Genomic DNA, 22028 nt, shown 5'->3' with positions numbered 1-22028 from the left:
TAGTCATCCTCAGTTCGTTTGTTTATCAGCGTTTCCCAGTAGCATAAGCCAAGGTTCTTTCGTTGGGAGGTATTTGCCTCGAACCTCCATGTTTCCTCTCAGTCCTAGACGTGGAGCCCAAGTCTGTGTGCCCGCCTTATCCTGCCCCATAAGGCTGGTTTCCTACTATTGAATTGGCAGTCTTTTTCCGTCTCTCCCCTTCCTGTTGAAGCTCTGGCCCCTCTCGATCTCCCCATTCCCTACCACAGGAGTGGAGGCAGACAGGTGGTGGACAGAAGACGGGGATGAGAGTTTGATGTGCGGGCAGAAGGCCGCTGGCTCGCGTGGCCCGCTCTGCAGAGGTGTTCCTCGCATTTTTCTGAAAGGGGCCGAGCGAAGGCAAGGCTGTTGTGCTGTCACCCTCCCCACCCTCTGGAACGCCAACAGCTTCATCAGCAAGTGACTCAGGAGATGAAATATGGTTTTCTTTAGGAGGGCTAATTTTATTTTTATCAATAATAATAACAACCTTCAGTGTTAATCACGAGATGGGAAGAGCCAAAGCCAGATAACAAGTCCTTCCACACACGAGAAAGTTTCCCCTTTGAAGTGCTGGTTCCGCCTCACCCTTCCAGGAGGGGAGAGGGGGAAAGAAAACAAGTGTGAAGATCTGAAGCCACTGAGGAATGCTGAATTGATGTCTTTCCTCCGCATCCCTGCCCCTCTCACGGCCCTCCCCTCCTTTCAACTCCCTGTTCTTTGAAACTGCGGGCTGGAGTGGCCAGGCCTTCCAGCCAGGCCCTGTGGTAGCTGGCAGCCTGCTCTCCCGCAGGCAGTGGGGCGAAGAAGGAGGAAGGTGGTGAGAGAACATCATGCAGGTCCTCTGTAGGGTTAGGGCTGAAGGCTTTATCCTTTGTGATGAAAGAAAAACAAACAGCCCCCCCTAAAACAAACACAAAAGCCCTCCCCCAACCCCAAACTCTGCTTCACAGCTGCATTTTGTTCCCGGGACTGTTGGTGTCACTAGAGCCTCTCTTTTTGCCATTCTAGAAGCTATTGTAAAGGACTTGTCAAGCCTATTAATTTTTCAGGCAGGACAGATCAAGCCTGGCTTTGATGGTGCTATTTCCTAATTTAGTATTCAAAGGTGAAGAATCCTTACCTTCTCTTCACTCTTTACATAATTAAAAGTGGTTTCTTTTTCCAGTGGCAAAGACCTAGCATGTGTAGTATTTTCTGAAGTGAAAGGTCTAATTTTTAATATAACACCTGTTCTTATGCTCTTTACTAAACATGACCAATATTTCTTTTTTGCTGGTACTTAGTTGTATACCATTCACCCTGCATTTTAATTTTCGACAGTTGGGGTTATAAAGTGTGTTCCCCCTCTAGCTCATTTCCCTTAGTTTAAATATATGTATTTCTGTTCTAACATAGTACAATTAAAAATCAAACTCTAGAATCATTGATTGCCCTCACTTGTCCATGACTCTCGATTTTATTTTACACTCGAGTATTCTAAAGTTCACTTAAGTGGACTTTCACATGTTTCCATCTGCTGTGTTTAATAGCAAATTGTGACCCTCAAAACCACTTCAGGGCCTTTTGTGTTCTTATCTGTGCATTTCAATACCTTCTGGGGAAGTGCCTTCGGTTTCACTACATATGCAAAAATCCTGGCTAGAGTTTTTTGACACCCCCTCTCCATTTGTTGGTGGAGCCCTGTTTTCCATTGTCTGGTTGTTGATGTTGGCAAAAGTCATTTGTTTAACGATGCTAGGGATACTATGCCTTATTCTTTATTGGAATGAAATCGGAAAATATCCTGGAGTGTTTTAAAAATTAGTGCATGCCGTTGAAACTGTTACATTTTCTCGTAGTTTATTTTCCCCTCATAAGGTGGATAATATTTTAAGGGTACTAGGTAGTAATAGTCACCAGAAGCCAATTAAAACCGCTAGGATTCTATCAAAAACCTGTTTGGCAGCATGAATAATTGATATCTGGAAATAAAGCAGCCGCTCCGTGCGCAGGGCCCTGCTGTACACGACTGGGCAGTGTTAGCAGTCCCTGTCCCTCCAAGAGGCAGGGGACGATTCCTGAGCCTTATGTCACTTGGGTTTTAAAAACTTGGTAATAAGGCTAGACGCAAACAGATTTTAAAAAGCCTCTCCTTTGCCTACGGGTGGAAAGGAATAGTGACGTTATTTTCAGGTGTTTGAGCATCTTAGAGAAAAGGAACAAATACCCAGACTCCTCATGAACTAGGTGTCAACGGAATAAATCGAGGCACTGTCCCGACCCATCCAGCTTTTTTTAAGTGATGTAATTAAAAAGGACATCTGAGAGCAAATTTATGAAGTTGTTATGGCAACTGAAACACTTGCGCTGAAATGTGTGTATCTGGAAACATGAAGGATTGCAGGAAGCCGGAGAAATAAGCACGACACTGTATTTGGGAAGGGCGGTGGAACAGTGGTAGCCAAATATTATTCCTCTGTCAGTCATCATTCAGGATTACTGCCTCAATTTTCACTTCTTAAAATGTGTGGTGATGGATGATTTCCCAGACCGTGTCGCCCGAAGTCGCCATGCCTTGTACCAGCGTTTCTTGGTCGGTTGACCTGTTGAGAACACACTCTGCATATTGTGTTCAACAGGGAGATGCATTTAGAGTGGCCTCAGTATTGGCCCACAATTTATTTTACACTTCTGTGTTCTCATATTAATGTTCTTGGTTGTGAATAATCTCTATGGACTTTTCATTCACTATCTCCCCCTACTCAAGCCACCACCGGTCACCAGCAAACAGCAGCAGCAGCGCTCAAAGGAAGCAAAATATTTAAATATGCTCTAGAATTCTCCGCTCTGATCTAAAAGCTGTATGTCCCTTCTACATGATTTGTTTTTATCTTCACTTCTCATGCTTTTTTATTTTCCTCTCCAGTGCTGGCAAGAGTATTAAATAATTGTTCTTTTAAATCACAGGCAAGGATATTTAAAATTAACACCTACAAATTTGTTAATCAATACTTTATGCCACATCCAGAATGCTTCAACTTTTTTCAGTCATAAGATTTCAGATGTGTACAGTGTCCAGAGAATTGTTTAAAAATATTACAATTTTTTGCAATATATTTTTTGCTTTGAATGAAAAGATAGTTAAATGTCAATTACAGTAATTTTAGTAGACTACCCCATGAGAAATATGCTATTTTAATTCTAAAAAAGTTTGACACCGACAAATTCAAATGAAAATTTCTTCTTTACACACATTGGTTGTTGAGTGTTTATTTATAGTTATTTGGTTTCCTTGATTTTAAGCATAATACTTGTTACTTTGAATAGTCTTAATTCCTAAAGTTAAGCTAAGGGAAGCAAAAGAAAAGAAAAAGGTAAATAATTTTTAGAATATTTTATTTTCCTTAAGTCATGAATTGGAACTTTTTACTCTTACTGAAATTACTCAACAATTTTTTAGTTGGACATAAGGATATAATATAAAAAATACCCTTATGTAATGGAATGTTTTCCTGATTCTTTTAAAGACTGAGATCAACACATTTTTCCATTCTATTGCAAAATTAACTACTGTTAATCTGTCAGACTAATTACTCATTTTAAATATTCGATTAACCCTGTGCATTTGTCTTTAAATCTCTTTTTGCATATGCACATTGAAGTGAGTCTATTTTCATATAACTTCCTTATTTTGAAAATCCATAGGTCAAAGATGATATCAAAAAAAGAATGTTTCAAGAATATTAAACATAAGAATTTGGAGTCTTTGCACACATTCTACAGTAATAAATTTCCTTTTTCCTTTCTTTAGCCTTTCCATTTTAAGGATAAAAAAAGAAGTATGATTTTGATGCTTCCAAAGTGGATACTATTTTATTTCAGGTGGGTCGTTTAATAGTTTGTTGATGTTTTCAAGGTCTCTAAACAAAGTCTGATGTGTTAACAGTCTTATTAACGATGTTAAAATAGAATTAACAGCTTGTGGATGCCTCCAGAGCACAATAGCCTGTCAACCTCGCCTGCCCCCTTATAAATTGTACCCCTGCTGTCTTCCCTTTGTTTCATGCCCAATCAGCAAACTAAACTTTTGTGGAGAGAGGAGGCAGTTCAAGTGTTTCTGCTGCAGCTGAAGGGAGGAGCTAATGTGGAATTTATTGGGAGACCAATCAGTGCGGGAGGGAAGAATGACCCCAAATTGGGAAGAAGGACTTTGTTGACCTGCTTGGCTCCCTGACCTTTCCTCGCTATTTCGTCGCTTTAAAGAGGTTTCCTCTGGTTGTCTCGTACTTTATGATGCTTTTACCAAACCCACAGAAGTTTTAGAAGTTTAGGATTATTTAAGATACTTCTCAGCACAGATTTAACTGTGCTGTGTGATTTTTAGTAATTTGACTAGATGTTAGAACTCAAAATCATTTTTTAAAATCTGACACAGCTGTTAATAGTTTCTTTTTTAAGAGGAATAGAATTTCATCAATTATCTTGAGCCAAAATAGATTCTAAATCTCTTCCAGTGTCTCTTCCCCATAGCTATTTTCATCAAGAGAGAATCAGAGTAGCTACTGATGTTAGACCGTTGATCCTGTTTTGTTGAATTTACGCTTTGAAAAAACAGATTTAAATATTCTAAGTCTTTAAAACATTGTCATTGTCAGGCAGTGATCATAATGAGTTGAAAATAAAGATTTTCAGGAGAAGGCTTATTTTTTCATTATTATTGCTAATTTGACAAATTGTCACATTTAAAAGTACAGATTTATGGGATATCTTGACAAATGGGTGATACCATTTTATCTTTTGCCACCATCTGATTTAATAATGTGTAAAGTACAGCACATTTATAAAATATTTCCCAGTCTCACTTTACCTTACACCAGTTTTGGTAAGGGATAATAAGACCTTGAGCATTAAGTATTTTTTAGATTGCACAAGCACTTTCTTTGTTCATTTATTGGTGTCATTTTCTCTTGTGTTTTTTTGTTTATATTTACTTTTAAGTGGGCCACTGTTCAGTGGCTCAAAATACAGTGCTGAGATCCGAGATAGTCACTGTTGGTACAAAGGAAAAACATCTCAGGCTGGATGTAGGACACTGAACATTTCTTTTAAACCAAGGCTAAATAAAATTTCTCAGATACATCCAGATATGGAGAATGACATATAGTTAAATGAACTGTGGTTTCAAAATATGATTATTTTGTCAAGGAATATGCTAGAATGAAAACGGGGCAGTGCAAGTTTATCACTTCTCTTAGCTCACATTATGCTGCTTAGGTGAATTCCAAGGGGAATATTTTCTTATAGTTTATGAACCCTAGAGATGTGCATCCATTGATTGAACAATGTATAAAACTCGAGCAAACAGGGCCTGGTCTGATACTGACCACGTGTACAAGTATAAATAATAACATTTTCCGGTTGGCATCTTTGACTGTACGCTGCTTCTTTAGGTTCATATTACCTGGCCAACAAAGAATGTCTCTGTGGTAGTTCTCCCACGACTGTAACTGCTTGTCGTTTTTATCCGAAGTACTTGTTGCTGCCCACCCTCTGTCTCGGGACCTAGTGTGTCCTCATGTTCCACTACTGGGCAGCAGAACCATCTTGCAACCAAGTGTAGCTGACTTCATTTTTGGTGTGCCCACTGAGTGAGTGTTCCAGACCCTGGAGTTGGGGCCTAGGGATGTGGGCACCACACTGTCATGGAGACCAAACATCAGTACTGTGACCACCTGGTGGAAGTGTCTAGTGCGTGTCTGTGTGACTTGGGTACGCTGAGAAAGCCAAAGGGATTAACAACAAAGAAAGAAAGCTTGTCACCTTTGTGCGGAAGCCAGCTGGCATCTCACAAGGACAACCTGAGCTGCTCCATCATCACTAAAGCTAGGTTTGGATGGATCCCATTTGCTTCTGCTATTCCAGGAGCTTGGTCACTATAGGGGAAGGGGGAAGAATGAACTGGAGCCCAGTGCTGGGACCCATCTTTTGTTTCAGGTGATGCAGGGAGGGATAAGACCGCAAATTTAGTGAAATTTTAATCATCAGTCCAGTTTTTCTCCTTAAAGACTTAGTAAATAGCATTTATCCTCCAAAAGTTCTTTTTGTGATTTATTTTATAAACTTGAAGGAAAAAGAGAAAAAAGTCAGTGGTCTCAGCATTTCCCTTAGTTGGTGACCTAAACGGATTGTAACTCTTCATTGCTGACATTTACCGAGACAAATCAGGGTCATAGACGTGGAGCTGTATCTTAGCCCCGGCACCCGTCCCTTCAGACGAAAGGTTTTGTGTGCTCCTAGAATTCTGAATTGGCCACAACTTTTAGGAAAGTAGAGGGGACAAATAAAGTTTCTGACAATTGACTGTTTGCTTCTGCATTTTAAAATTTGTCAAATGTAGAAATAATTTTTCTCTGAATCTTTGTAATTCCCTGAACTGGATACTTTAAAGCCAATTGTGAAATGCAGTTTTAGAAAGAATTCATGTAAGTGTGCTTTTTTATTTAATCGTAAGGGAAATTTGGAGAAAGGATATTTATTTTTCAGTAGTTTTTGTTCCATAAGGATATGAAATTATTGTTATTATGATTACTAATGATAGCTTATAGTTACACAGCACTTTAGGATTTTTAATGTACTTTTACAAACATTATTACATATAATCTTTGAAAAAGTTCTACAGAAAGATATTAGTATCCTGGCTTTATAGATGAAGAAACAATAAATGCATATATTCATAACACACCACACAGTGCAGCTTTATATTTCCAGAGAATTCTATGTTTTAGGAAATATATTTGGTATGTAAAATGGCTAGAAAACACATATCTAGGACTGAAGCAGTTATTTTGGTTCCATACAGTAGCTATAAAAGATGACAAAAAACAGGACTAAAATCATGTGATAATATGCAATTCTTCTTTTAATATACAATTACGTGAATTTTGGTTTATGATTGCATCATTTTCATGTGTAAAATACTGTAATGTGCTGCATAATTATAGCATGATAATAAAATAGGAAAATTTTCCCACATATTTTTAGAGATAGAAATTATAATCACAATATTATAGCAGAAGATTGTTTTCCAATTAAAGGGTAATCTAGTTTGTAGTTTATGATTTTTTGTCTTATGGAACCTCAAAATATATTGACTCTTAAAAATAATATTTTTTCCCTTGCTTGTTAAGGACTAGGTAGCCAGAGTATTTGTTTTGGGGCAATTTGCTGCCGCAGTTCAGAAACAGAACTATATTATTGGGCACAGGAAAATCTGATTAGTGTTTCTAAGAGTTATTATAGCACAGCAAGACAGGGAAGCAGTCCAAGGTGCTTAAGGTTGAAAAGCAATTGATAAAAACTAGGAAAAGATTTTGCTTAAAAAAAACATTACGTGTTTCTGAAGAATGATTAAAATTGTCTAGGCAATATGCTTGACTACTTTTCATTATAATAGTTTCATATTATTTTCATAAAAATTATTTTGGTTGAGGGGAGTCGAGAAGGAAAAATTAAAATGAGAAAGAAGACAAAAAAAATCTCCTATTTTAGAGATCCAAAATCTTATCAATATAATTTTCAGTGAAAATATTATTAAACTTTCATGTGATAATCCTAAGAAAAGTCTCCACATATGGTCTCAGAGGTTTTAAAAAAATAAGACTCTGGGGAAATAATCATTTTATGAAAAAATGTCTATTTAGAATTTCACTAGGGTCACTCTTAGAATCAAAGTAAGCTTCGTTTCTATCTTTAATTGTGATAATCAAGCATACATTTTGCATTCTACAAGTTTAGAGGAGGAAAAAACTATTGGTATTATGTGTTGGGGTTTTCTTTAAACAACTCTAACATCAAAATGGCCAAACTGTTGGACTGCTTCATGTTAAATAAAACAGATGGGATTCCCAGATCGTGCACCGTTCAGCCGTTTGATGGAATTCGCGCCACCCTGACCAGCGAGCCCAGATGGCGCTTAAATCTGTCACTCTTTAACGACCCTACTGTTTTTTAAAAATATTTTTATATTTGAGCCCATTCGGTTAATCTGAGAGATTAATCATTTCCAAGATATGTCTGGAGAGGGATTTACTGGGGGTTTCATTTGGAGGAGCTGAGGATGAGAAGAATGAGGAGACCTCCCAAACACAGGTCCACCTGGTAGGAGGAGCATGGGACTGGAGGCCTGGCGGAACATTTTCTAGGCAGCAAGGCTGAGAAGGCCACATAGAGAATAGTAGGAATAGGGGTTCAAGGAGGAGGGGACGGACATTTGGAAGGGCCTGGAAGGAGTGGAGATAAATAGATGTCACCCAGAGAAACTATTTCGTTGCCAAACTTAGACCCTAGCAGGGGGCCGAGGGCTGACTGTAACCACACCAGGGTGGCTCTGAGCAGTCTGACCCTCACCAAATCGGGATGACACCTGTGGGTGTGCCACCTGGAGCAGACGCCAGAGATCGGGTCCAACATGATAAGACTCTCTGAGATGGTTCTAGAAAGAACCTGTTTTGCACCAGAACTTTCACAAATCCTACAGGGTTTTTCCCTGAAGGTTTTTTTTCTTCTTTCTTAAATCATTATTTTGAGTCATTCTGCTGAAATGCTTCAGTGATTTGGGGCATGAGATGCTGGCCGGCTCCTCCCTCCAGAATCTCTAACCTTGGATACACTTGCAGAGTGGCTTGGAACTGCTTTCTATTCCTGCTGGGACGGGAAAGGGAAAAATGAATGGTTTTTCATTATGCAGACTTGATTTTTTTTTTTTTTTTGCACTTGAATCAGATGTAGCAGGTGTCAAAATATGGTACAGAATTTACGCCCTTAATGTGAAAATTTCCACTGCCACCAAAAGCCACCAGAGATGGGTACACCTACCTACATTAACAAAATTTAAAATTTCCTGCTGACCTAAAGGATGTTCTTGGTGGTATTTAGGCTGCTCTGTGGTGGTTTTCCTGTTTGTCACAAGATGCCGTCTATATGTGGAGGTCTTGTGGAAAGCATGCTGACGTGTCTCACCTTTCCGTGTGTCAGGGCACATGGAGATGAAGTCCCAATGCCTGTGCCCCACCTGAGTGTCTACACACTAGAATTCTGCTTCAGAGGTTTTCCAACCTAAATTAAATGACCTTCTTGTAGACCCAAAAATGAGCAGAGAAGCAAGTTGTGTTGGGAGGTTCTTTTGGAAGCTTTATAGTTCTGGGGGTCTTGGGGACTCAGAGTCTGTCAGAAATCACTGCTCTTCCAGAATACAGTGAGAGCTGACACTTGTAATTAACCCCTCATGTGTAACCATCCCATGGGGATGAAGCTAGGTAAGTTCTGAACAGAGTGGAAGAAAATAGAGCACATAATCTGTTGTTTTCACTTTAAGTCTACTGTAAGCATATAACTATTATGGTTCCTCCCTCTCTCTCCCTCTCTGCCTCTCTCTCTCTCTCTCTGTCTCTCTCTCTCTCACACACACACACACACACACACAGCCAGATTATGGAAAGGATTGCGGTATAGTCCTGCTTAAAGGATATTGCTTTTTATAGACAGTAAACTGCCATGGGAAGTGTGGAGAGGCCACCCTGCATCTAATTCTGAAACAGGTTTAGAATTTGATAGTAATCAGTAAGCCACAATTTTGTGTGTATGTGTGTTAGATGTTGGTCTGAATTTCCTAGGTAGTCTTTGGGTGTTTACAGAATAAAATCAAACATTTTAGTGGAGGCAACTAATGCCCACATTAAAAATTATTTTTATGAAGTCATATAATGTATTTGGTATTATCTAAAAAACTTTCTGACCTTTTTGACTAGATATTCCTAATAGTCAAAATAAACATTCTTTTTGGGACCAGCCTGGTGGTACAGTGGTTGAGTTCGCACGTTCTGCTTCGGTGGCCTAGGGTTCGCCAGTTTGGATCCCAGGTGCAGACATGGCACCACTCGTCAAGCCATGCTGTGGCAGGCATCCCACATATAAAGTAGAGGAAGATGGGCACAGATGTTAGCTCCAGGCCAGTCTTCCTCAGCAAAAAGAGGAGGATTGGCAGCAGAGTTTTGCTTAGAGCTAATGTTCCTCAAAAAAAAGTAAACATTCGTTTTAAAATTTTACCAATCAACTCATTCCACAATCACTTGATTTCCTGTAAAGACTAAAATCTCCCCAATATTACAGTTGGCGAATGGTGGTCTGTTTTGGAACAAAGAATATGTATATATTTGAAGAATTTTGTGGCCACCTGAGAAATAAGGCTTTTGCCCAACATTTTTTATGAATAAGTATGAAAAAATGAGGAGCAAAAATAAAACTTCACCCTTAATGAACTGTTGGCTGTTTGGACAAGATGAATGTGTTTTGATAGAGGGAAGAAAGAAAAAAACACTCTTGTCTGTGTCTGAACTCCCTCCCTGGGCATGAGGCTGGCACAGCAACCCCAGCTAGAGGGACGAGCTGAGGGTGGCCCGGCCAGGTCTGAGGTGCTAGAACCAATTGAGGAAATAGAATTAAAGGATAAAACCAAACTCAAAGACCATGATACGGTCGAATCAAGGTGTTAATTTAGATGAAGAGTTGGAGGGACAGAAGCTGGGTTCAAAGCAACCAGGCAGCTGGGCGAGCTGGTTCAGGGTGGAAGGCAGGAGACAGCCCTAGGGGGTGCCCTCAGCTGCCACGCAGAACCACCAGTGCTTTTATAGGGCCCTGAGCTTGAACGAGGAGTGAGGCATGAAGGGCCCCAAGACACCGAGATGAACATGTGGGCTGTCCTTCCTTCCTTCCAGAGCCTTCTCTAGCCATTTGCAGAAATTCCACAGGCTCTTTTTTTACAGCATCCTTTAAGAATTAGAGGGGAAATGTCATCAGCCTTAAAACAGTTGGGTATTCCTAGGAACCCTAGTTTTCCAAATAGGAAATACAAAATTGAGTGGTGGTTTCAAATTATTGTTTTGTTTTCTTCACCTCTGAAAGATTTCCTGGTTCACTGAGAGCCTGCCTTCAACTGTGTGGATATTATAAAGTTTCTTTTTCATTCCCCATAGAGATCCCTATTTTTAGCTTTTCAGAGCTGTTACAACTGAGATATAAATGGTATTCCGCACCCCACACAGTACCCAGCTCAGGATCAGAGAGCGAGTTCCTGGAACTGCAAGACAGGCTGGTCTTAGTCAATCTGTCAGGTTTCCTTATAGGCATGTTTTCTCATTCTATTATTTAATTTTAGTGAAAGGTCTCTTAGAAATTTCCATGTGTATAAATGATGCTTAAAAAGTTCTTACTCTCAAGATTATTTTATGTGGAATTTCCCATGGCAGTTATCATTTCCTGAAACATAACTTGTTTGCCATTTCTAGACACATGGTCTAAAAACAGGCATCCATCAGCCCCACCCTTCATGAAGGATGGGAGACTCAATGAAGGGCTTTGGACTGCCAGGTAGTTAGAACTGAGCCTGGGGGAGCCTCTGGGAGTTTTCATACTGGGATACTTTTCTTACTTGGAGGGGTATGATTGCATTTTAAGAATATTACTCCATAGCAGTGGGCAAGATAAATTCAAGGGTTTGGTGGCGCCCAGGGAAAGACTGGCAGCAGAAAAGCAAAAGTTAGGAAATTATTGCTGAAGTTCTCTTCGAAGGTGACAGAGACCCAAACTTGTGGATGGAAGCCATGTGTGAGAGACTCGCCTTCTGCCTGGACTCCTTTCCCTGAAACGTGCACCCTGAAAGCAAGTTACTATGCAAACTTTTAGTAATCTATATAATGACCTTGGAGTGGTTAATGCACATTCCTTTGCTTCCTGGTTTTAATTTGGTGGCAGCAGAGCGTAATGGTTAAGAGGATAGGCCCCAGGGGTTAGAATCCTGTCATCGTATTTGTTGCTCTGTGACCCCAAGCAAGTTACTTGGTTTTTCAGATTCTCAGTTCTCTCATTTGAAAAATGAGGATAAGGAAATAATGATCAAATGAGAACAAATATCTAAACTTCATTGCGTGGTACACAGAACTCAGTCATATAACTATTAATCATAATTTATTATAATTAGTATTGATAGCAATCATAATGGAAGCCATTTAATACATTTAGCTTTGGGATACAAAGTTTACTGATAGTAAGAGATATGTTGGGGCTTGAGATGATAAGCAGTCCTTCACATTCTGTGGGGCTACTCATATTTTTAAATGATATTTGTATTTAAAATGAAACTGGGACAACCATTAAAGTTTGCACAAAAATGTATTATAAAGAATCATATTGAATATATTAAGAGCTTTGTAATGAGCCACTTCTCAGTTCCCAAATTACTTGACCCACCAGCCACATCTGGCACAATCACCACCCCCTACCCCATCTTGATATATTGTTTGCACTTGATTTCCAAGACACACACTCCTTGGTTATCATCCTTTCTTACTGCTTGCTATTTTTCCATCTCCTTTGCTGGTTCTTCCCTCCCACTTCCCCCAGTCCTGCCCCTTAATGTTGGAGTCAGCCCTGGATCTGTAGCCTTACACTCACTCCCAAAGTGACCCCATCCATTCTTACTGCTTTAAATACCACCCCTATGCTAGCAACTTCCACATGTAGATCTCCAGTTCAGGCCTCTCTCAAATGCCAGACTCCTGTATTCAACTGCGAACTTGGCATCTTCCCTTGGATTTCTAATAGATAGCTTCAATTCAACATGTCCAAAGCTAAACTCCTGATTTTCCCTCTCCTTCAGCCCCAATACCCAAGAAAACCATGCTCCATCTATAGCCTCTTCCGTCTCATTTGAAGGCAACTCTTTCCTTCCAGTCACTCAAGCCAAAAACTTTGACAGTCATCCTTGACTCCTCTTTTATTTCCAACTGAGAAACATTCAATCCACGAGGAAATTTTGTTGGTTCTGCTTCAGAAAATATTCAAACTACATCTCACCACTTCTCACTCTGGTTTCAGCCACCATCAGCTCTCACCTGACTCAAGGTAACCTATCCTTCCTGGTCTTCTTGCTTCTACCTTGTCCCCTGCAGTCTATTCTCAACAGTTTCCAGGGAGATTAGTTTAAAATATGAGTCCTATCATGCTTCTCCTTTGCTCAAAACTCTATGGGGGTTTTCTACTTCACTTGGTGTAAAAGTCAAAATCCTCACAGTGATTTGGCCCCCTTTACCTCTCTCATCCCATCTCCTACTGCTCTGCACCCCTTTCTCACATCACACCAGCCCCCCCAGACCTCCTTGCTATCCTTGGACACGCAGGGCTGTTCCCTCTGCCTAGAGCACTCTTCTCCCGGAATATGTGTATATATAAGATACATAAATAGCTCCCTCCTTCAAGCCTTTGCTCATATTTCACCTCCTCAAATGGGGCTTATCCTTCCCACCCTGTTTAAAATTGCAACCTGATTCCCACCTCCACCCATTTCCTTGGCCCTGCTGCACCTTTTCTTTCACCATCTTCTAAAATTCTGCATGGTCTGCTTATTTATTGTCTCTGTTGTTTGTTGTCAGGCTGCTAAAACGTAAGCTCCGGGGCGGGGGGGATCTTTGTTCTGTTCACTGATGGATCTCAAGTGCCTAGAACCTGGTAGTTCCCCAATATGTATGTGTTGCATGAATAAATGACTGCTGACAATCCCACTGGACCCATCACCTGCCAACATTTGTTTAATGGAGGTTTTTGAGTTAAGGGCATAAAATTTTACTACACAGATTTTTAAACAAAATGAACAGTGGGGAAAATTGAGGTAAAGAGTTATTGCTGCTGCTGTTTAATATTTAATATAGCCCTGAAACATGCTAGGTGACACAGAGCTTCTCTCAACTCCATGAGTCTTAGAATGAAACTGTGGATGTTGGGATATTTATGTTCGTCTAGGAAATGAAAATTTGCAGGTAAAGGAGGAGAATGTGCTCTAGACTTCCCAAGAACTTCAGTAGCAACATTTGGAGCAGAGAGGAAAGGTTAGATTAGAGAGAGGTCCATCAGACTCAAGTAGTCTTTGAGATGTTCAGAGGTCTAGGTGGTACTCCAGCCCGCAATGACACGTGGAGATAGCCTTTAAACAGGGAGAGAGTCTGAAAACAGCCAGTGCTACACAAGGAGAAAAGTGAAAGTGGCCTGCCTATGTTGTGTATAATGCTGGTCTTCTTGTCAGTAAAATGTATTGCTGAGTTTAGAAACAAGAACTTTGATCTTATTCACAATTTGCAATTTTAGAAATGTTATGTGAAATTTTCCAGTGAGACTGAAGAAGCACTGCCATATTCTAAGTCAAAATTTTAGATATTGAAAAACTTATTGTTATGGCATTTTCTGATTAAGACTAAAGAAATTCCCAAAGAAAAAATCTAGGGGCTGGCCCAGGGGTGTAATAGTTGAGTTCGTGCGCTCCGCTTCAGTACCTCGGGGTTCATAGGTTTGGATCCTGGGCATGGACCTACATACGGCTCATCAAGCCATGCTGTGGTGGGCGTCCCGCATACAAAGTAGAAGAAAACTGACACAATGTTAGCTCAGGGACGATCTTCCTCAAGCAAAAAGAGGAAGATTGGCAAAAGATGTTAGCTCAGGACCAATCTTCCTCAAAAAAAAAAAAAAAGAAAAACTCTAAAGTAGTCAACTACAGTGTATTTGGCTTTTCTTGAAAAGGGCTTTAATAGGGGCTAATCATAACATAGCTATTATTAATAATAATAATAGCTTACAGCTTAATAATAATATAGCTCTCTTAAAGAGCTATATCATCTTCTATAAAACAAGACAGATCTGACACTGAGGCATCACTGAGGAGGCCTGCAGCACCTGCTTCAGAGGTGACATCTCACCATCCCTGTGTTCACAGCTGTAGCTAGCATAGGTGGTGCTTGGGGTTAAAATTAAAAATAAAAGTATTAATGATCAATTATGATTTATACCTCTGGACCTTTAGCATGGCTTGCATCTAGCATCTTTTTTTCTTTTTTTTTAAATTATAAAAAATCTATGTCCTGTCCCAATCCTTGGTCAAGAGGAGACCTGGCATTGGCCTCAGCTACTCAACCGCTGTAGGGTGTGCTGGGCAAAACCGGCCCACACAGTTAGATTTCTACTTTCTTGCTAATATTACCAAATAGCCTGTATCAGAATTGCTGCAATTTCAGGTCAGAGGTCAAAACATGAGACAAAGTTGACAAGTAGGACCTGGAGCACACATTGTTCTCCTTTCTTTCCCAGGTCCCTAGGTTCCTAGAGCTATTTCGGCCATAGTTGCTGTTGCGTTACTGCAGTGCTAAATGAATGAGTGTTTTTCTTTGTTCTGTTTTGGAGCATAATTCTGTAGTAAGCTGCATCAAAAAGGGCTGAGAGTGAGGGAGAGAATCCACTTGCATTGGCTTACTGAAAAAATAAGGTTATTTCAGATTCCAGGTCATTGTTTACTTTTAGCTGCATAAACATCTTCGAGTACATTTTCTTACAGCATCTCCAAAATAAAGATGCCAGGAAAGGCAGCCAAATACATTGACTTTGTTGTGGAGGCGGGGAAGACATAATTGCCTATCAGTCCTTGGATTTACTTCTGGGGAGCACCAATTAAAAATCTCAAACATGTGGCTTTTTCAGTGAAATTATATTAATATGAAAGAGTTTTATCAAATATGATTGCATGTGTGTGCGTGTTCATGTGTGTGTGTGTGTGTGTGTGTGTGTGTGTGTGTGTGTGTGGTTTTAAATATTTCCATAATGAGTTCCCAAGTGCTTTTTTGGCCGTGGTTATTAAAGCTTGTGCGTTTGCGATTTATTTGGCAAAATGCCTTTAGTGAAGAAAGAATATAGTGTTCTCTTGGTTCTCTGCCCGAAGTAATTTTGGAGAAGTCTGTGACTGTGTTCAGTTCATGTCATTCATTGGAGACAAGTCTTGTAATTACATTTGATCACAATCAGTTTACAGTTGTTTTATCATGTTTTCATGCTGAATATCTACTCAGACATCATAGCAAAACTTAATGGCTACTGTTTTATTTGTACATAAAATGTTTTATAGCCTTTTTTGCAATACACATCGGGTTTCAATCATCACTGCATAGTGAGAGGAAAGCGATGGGTAAAGAACTAGCAAAAATCTTTAACTACATAGAATTTTATTTCAAGTCACCTTGCCATAAAAGATATTGAATGTATTTTGTGGCTTTTTCCCTTGACATGTTAACCATTGCGGAAGGGTTACAATATTTGGAGGAAACCATATGAAATGCAGAACTTAATTCACCTAAGATGGTTTACATTTGTGTTCGTTTTCCATTGGAAATGGGTAAACCAATATTTTGAATGTCTCCTAGGTAAGAGAGTAAAAGGTAGCATATTGTTATTCTTGTGATTTAAAGGCAGGTTATCTTCTTAAACCTAAGGCTAAACATTTCGTCATTGTTGTTTCAGAAATTCTGCTCTAGCGCCTGCACTGTGTGGCCGAGTTATGGCACAGGGTGTTATTTACAGCTACCAAATGCTGCAGGCTCTCATGTATCAGACAGCCTTTTGCTGTCTGATTTGCAAATTGTGGAAGCCTTGCTTCACCGTGAATTTGGGTGAATTCACTAGTTATCTCCCAAGTGTCAATTCTTCCCATTCCTTATTTTCCCCAAAAGGCTGGTCCCCGGGCTCTTACGGGAACTGCTGTTGGTCTGTACGTTTGAGTCTTCCTGGTTGAAGAAGCTCCTTTTAGAAAAGTGTAATTAATGGGAAACTTTGACATCCAGCTGAGAAAATTAGTTTGCATCAAAAAAGGCAAGATAGAGGATTAAAGAAATTTTAGTCCTAATCTAATTAACACCAATTAAAAGATGCAGATGAATTTGCACCAACAAATTGTTAATTATACACCAATTTGCCTTTTCTACAACCAAATCAAAATTAGGAAAGTAGTATTACCTTTTTTCTTTTAGGAGACTTCCAGAGTGAGTTTGTTACAATCATCTTTTGTGTAATTAAAGAAAAGGTAGGCGGTAAGAGTTAGTGTGAAATATTTCACTCTCCTGATATTTTCATGTAGGTTAACTCTTTAAAGACAGAAAGGACTGGATAATTCTCCTAGCATTCATTCACTTACCTACATCTAATGAGGACCTACCACGAGCTGAGTCCTTGCTCCATGCAGTGAGAAACCGAGAATGTACGCAGCAATTGGTTTTCTCATTCAGAATATTTTCACTGTGTTGCTGATATACTGCTCCTTAGAAAAAAGCCTTATGACCTAAACTGTACAGCTAATTAAACTCTGCCCTGGATACATGTTATGAAGAGAGAATTGAGCTTTTTTTTTTAGGCCTCAAGAAATGCTCTTTAATGTCACAGACCTCCTCTTTAACAATGTGGCCTTTTGGGGTATTCTGCGTACATCTACCTCACTTGGTGGGTCTGTGTTTCTGTTTATCAGAGTGTTACTCAGATGTCCACTGTACTGGAACTTTCTTTTAACCTTTTGAATCATTCTTATAGCTCCTCAGATGGTGATCTGAGCAATTGTGTAGGGGGTGGTGAAGCACAGACCTGTTGTATCTGCAAATGACACATCTGTCCAAGTATCACATAATGAGGAACCATGACCCACTTTATATAAACCATATTTCTTCTGTTTTTAAAATGGGAGGGGGTAGGAGGAGGGCAGTGTAGAAATGGGAAGAAGAGCGTATCTGTGGATTCCTCTAGCCATTAATTATATACAAAATTCAACAACTGCCCTCAGATTTCCAGATGCCTGTTGTTAAACTTCATTCAATGAAAATATTTGGGTAACTAGGTCCTGGTGTGAGAAACAGTATTCTAAAGAGCAATGTATATTTCTGTCTAGTGTGGATACTTAGAATTTAAATAACAATATCTAAATGACCATGTTTTAATTTGGGAGCAATACTTAATATAAAAATTTAGGATGCTCGGTTTGCATTTTTCAATATTTATGCTGGAAAGTTTTGCATTCACAATTTCTGCTGAAAGCAAACTGCTGTAAAGTAGCTTTTACTGGCTGGTGTTTTCATGGGTAATGGAGGTTTAAAGTTGGCCTGCTAATGGGAGAATTTCAATATGGCAATACCTACAGCAACAAATGGAAGGTATTCTTTAAAGACAGTGTCCACACATTCACAAGAGAATATCTGATACCATCTTTGACTTCTAGAGTACTCATTGCACTTCTCTGTGCTCATGCCTGCAGGTCTCTGAGGATGCAGTGCACCCTTCCATAAAAACATATTCCCGTTTAATAGATTCCATGTGAACTATTTGGTGAATCAAGTTAGAAGGTGAATAACGTAGTCTGATGAAATGGTATTAGTACGGGTAGGACAGCAGTTGCCTGACTGATATTCCTGATACATTAAAATAAAAGAATGACACCTAAGTTGACCAAGTCTTATAAAACGCAATTATGCATGAAGCCTCCAAAAATAATTGACAAGGGCTGGTCAGCTAACAGACCAAATCTCTCACCCTAATCTGAAACCTAAAGTTTGTCACTATTAGTAGAAAAGCTTGTTTGTTTGATACCTAAGTAAGATCTTGAGTTATCCAAAGTACTTCTATCATTAACGATGACAATTCCACCAGAGTAGAATAGGAATTTGGAGCGTGTTCTCCGGTCCTACTACTGCACGCCTGTGGAATACCTGTGCTCCATGTCTAGACTTTCCTCTGACCAGCAGCACAGAAGTGGGATGGCCACTGAGATTAAGAGTCCTGTCTGTGGCCTGACGATGACTGCTTGTGTTTTTCTCACTAGCCTGAAACCTCAATCATGTTGGCATCAGGCTTGAACCAGATAAACAGCTCAGTTGCGGAAATGCTTCACATGTTTCATGTTTTACTGTGACCTAGTCTACATGCTCTTTTTTTTTATCCCATTAAAGGAAGAAAAAAAATTACCGTTTTTTTCTATAAATTTTAATTTTTCTCTTGTGATTATTTTGGATCAAAGCCATAACATCAGAAGATGATGAGAGAAGTCATTGGTCTGTGAACAAAGTCTTTATGAAGGATGTAGCATTGCAATTGACTGAGTCTAAAGAGGCGTGAAAACTAAATGCAGTGAGTGATTTGGGATTGGATTATAGGCCAGAAAAGAATGGACGTAAATCACATTATTGGGACAGTTGATGACATTTGAATAAGGTCTGTAGAATAGATAACAGCATTGTATCAGTGTTATACTTCCTGATTTTGATCATTGTAGTGTGGTTGTATAGAAGAGTGTCCTTGGTTGGGGGAGGTATTTGGGGTAAAGGGGCACCATGTCTACAACTCACGAATGGTTCAGGAGAAAAAATAAACATATATGTAATATATGAACATTGATCTATCAGTCAATCAAGAGAAGGCAGTCATGATAAAGCAAATGTGGCAGAATGTTAACAGTTGGTGAATCTGGGTGAGGCGTATTCAGGAGTTTTTTGTGCTATCCTTGCAGCTTTTCTGTTAGTTTGAAATTACTTAAAAATTTTTAAAAATCAAAGTAGAAATGCTGAGTTCTCCCCCAAAATTAATAAACGTTCTTGTGCGTGATTCTGGAAGAAGTCAGAGGGTCTACTATGACAGGGACCCTCAGACGCTGCCCCTGCACACATGCAGAGGTTCAGTGGGAGCGATTCAGTCAGTCAAAAAGGATGGCTGAGGATGAACGGTGACCAGGGCAGACTGGTTATGTTCAACAGTTTAATGTATTCCCTCAAAATCTACCAGCCTGATGGAACCGGAACTAAATGATCTCCGAGTCTGCAAATAACAAGATAAATGTTCCCAAGTCCATTTGTTTCTCGTGCACACTCTCTCCTGTAAGATTGAGCCACAGGTTAAGTGAACACCAGAACTGAAGTTCACTGTATTGTATGTTCTCTTTCAGACAGGACTTCACAAAGACTCTCTTTTATAAAGAAAACAACCAGCCAATAAAACAGTATTAGAGTACATTATATATGTGACCAATCATTTTATAAAACCTGATGCAAGCCTTCAGGCATAATTGGAGTTCTTAGCAAAATACTTTGGTTTTTAGTATTTCTATGACCCTCTAAGGGGGACTTAGCAATTACTCTTAAATTTTCAAAGTGGTGCATGGAGTTTTAGCTGTGTGACTTCCATTAAAGCCCATAGGAGTCTTGTTGCTAAAACATCACACAACTCATGAAAATGTGCTCCTTCTTGTGAAATTGTTAGAAGTAATGGGTACGGAAGTGTCGCCCGGTATTTCTGGTACATTTACAGAAACAAGGCTTTCTGCACTTGTTTCAAATCTTATACTTTTATAAAAACTCAACAGTTCCATAGGAATTGAAAAAAAAAAAAACCTATTATATGTATTCCAAAAGTGAAGGGTAGAAAAATATAGTGGAACTGATAAAAAAAAAAAATAAGTTCTAAAATAATTCTTCAAGAAAATCCAAATGTTTAAAAATATTTAGCATCTTTATTTCAAAATTAGTGTAGCACTCCCAGATTTTTAAAGTATGCCTTAAAGTAATACCATTTTTAAAAAGTGACATTTAATGACAAACTTTCAGTGTAATCACATACAAGTTTTTGGGTTTTCAACCACCTCTTCTATTAAAACCTACAGAATTTAAGCATCATCTGAGCAAAACTTCACTCCTTCAGATAAGGGGGGTCATCCCAGGGCATAAGCCTTAAGGTTTGCTGAGCCCCCTCCCTGCCAGGAAGCTTATGCATATGCTCAGCTCAGTTGACATGGCATCAGCTTTGGCCTTGCTGGTGACCCAGCCAGGGACTCTCAGGGAGCACCCCAGTCCCTCTTATGGCAGAAACCTCTCTGGCGTTCTCTTTCCTCACCACTTTGGGGGACACTTGAGACCAGAAACTGGCCTCAGACGTAGACATATTTGTTTCAACACATTCAAAGAGAGAGAGGGAGAGAGAACGGAGGGATGAGAGAGGAGGGGAGAGCTCGATGACTACTTCTTGAGTTCATTGTTGTTGGCTCGGTTTCAGTGGTGCTGTGTTTTGCTGTAGATTCTTTACTAAGCAGTATTGAATTAGCATTTTTATTCATTATTGAATCTCCGCCTATAGGCATTATTTTCTCCTGAAATCTCCACTAAAGTCTGGATAGTAGATTTTAGGATAGGTTTTCAAAATGGAGAACTTGACGTAGAACCAATTTTTCAACACAGCGTTGAACAAATAGCATCAGTTAGGTGTGAGCTGTGCCACCAATTTGAAGTGTCCCAGCTGGGGCCAGAATTAGGGACTGTCTAAATAAGGGAATTTCAGAAAGGCAGGGGAGAATATCAAGGTACAAATGGGAGGAAATAAGCCATTGTTCCTTTAAAAAGCATAGTAACCTCAATAATGAGAGGCTATGAAATAGTTCTTTTTATAACAGTAACTTCTTAACTTCACAGCCCTAAGAGCTCCTAAGGGTCACTTGCAGAGAGCCCCAGGGCTACACCTGCCTTGCATAGATTAGGGCCTGCTGCAGCTGTCTTCATTTGCAAGACTAAGGTGTAGCCCGATGAGGCTATGGGTCTCAGCAGGGAGCCTTCTTTCTCAATCTCAATAGGCTGGCATTTCAGATTAAGATGGCCATGGCCAGCCAGGCTCAGAAATTGCAAGATGAGGCAGGTAACTATTTCCTGAGTTTTATGTATCAGACCTCACGAGGTATGAAGCGGGAACCCTTTATATACGGCTGCCTTGAATTAGCCATGCCTTTTCCAATCGGCCCTGCTGGAGGGCAGCTGCCTAAACCATCTAGCATATCCAGGGGCCAAGCTTGCCTTTGGCACACAGGCGTGTTTGTAAAGAGCGTGTGAGCGTATAGGATGATCTATTGATGAGGACAAAAGGGAATGCTCTTTGGAACTAACCCTCGTCAGCGTCAGTCTGCGGCTTGGATACGCTTCCTCTGTAATGTGCATTCGTTTCACAGAAAATACAATTAGGATAATTCTTGTGTGTTCTCTACAGGAAGGAAGTAGTATACTGCTTGTGAATGGTGGGCTAAATGAGGGAATCATTAAAGGCTTTTTAATAGACTTTTGAACCAAAGACATAAGGGACTATAGTTATGT

The 22028-nt window shown here is 39.7% G+C and overlaps 1 protein-coding gene across 4 annotated transcripts in view; it reads left to right on the top strand.

The window, feature by feature from the left end:
* The window catches only part of CLYBL (citramalyl-CoA lyase), a 220216-nt gene that overhangs the window by 42316 nt on the left and 155872 nt on the right, over positions 1–22028 (top strand). Inside the window, exon 1 of one of the 4 annotated variants that reach the window (XM_046664694.1) lies at positions 3818–3882. The exons of the other annotated variants lie outside the window; for them this stretch is intronic. Within the exon in view, the coding sequence (XP_046520650.1) occupies positions 3842–3882 (41 nt within the window). The 5' untranslated portion in view covers positions 3818–3841. Of the gene's footprint in view, positions 1–3817; positions 3883–22028 lie in introns of those variants that run through there. 4 annotated transcript variants of the gene reach the window in all.

This window comes from Equus quagga, chromosome 6 (assembly GCF_021613505.1).
Source record: "Equus quagga isolate Etosha38 chromosome 6, UCLA_HA_Equagga_1.0, whole genome shotgun sequence".
NCBI lineage: Eukaryota > Metazoa > Chordata > Mammalia > Perissodactyla > Equidae > Equus > Equus quagga.
This window is presented reverse-complemented; position numbering and strand designations above follow the sequence as displayed.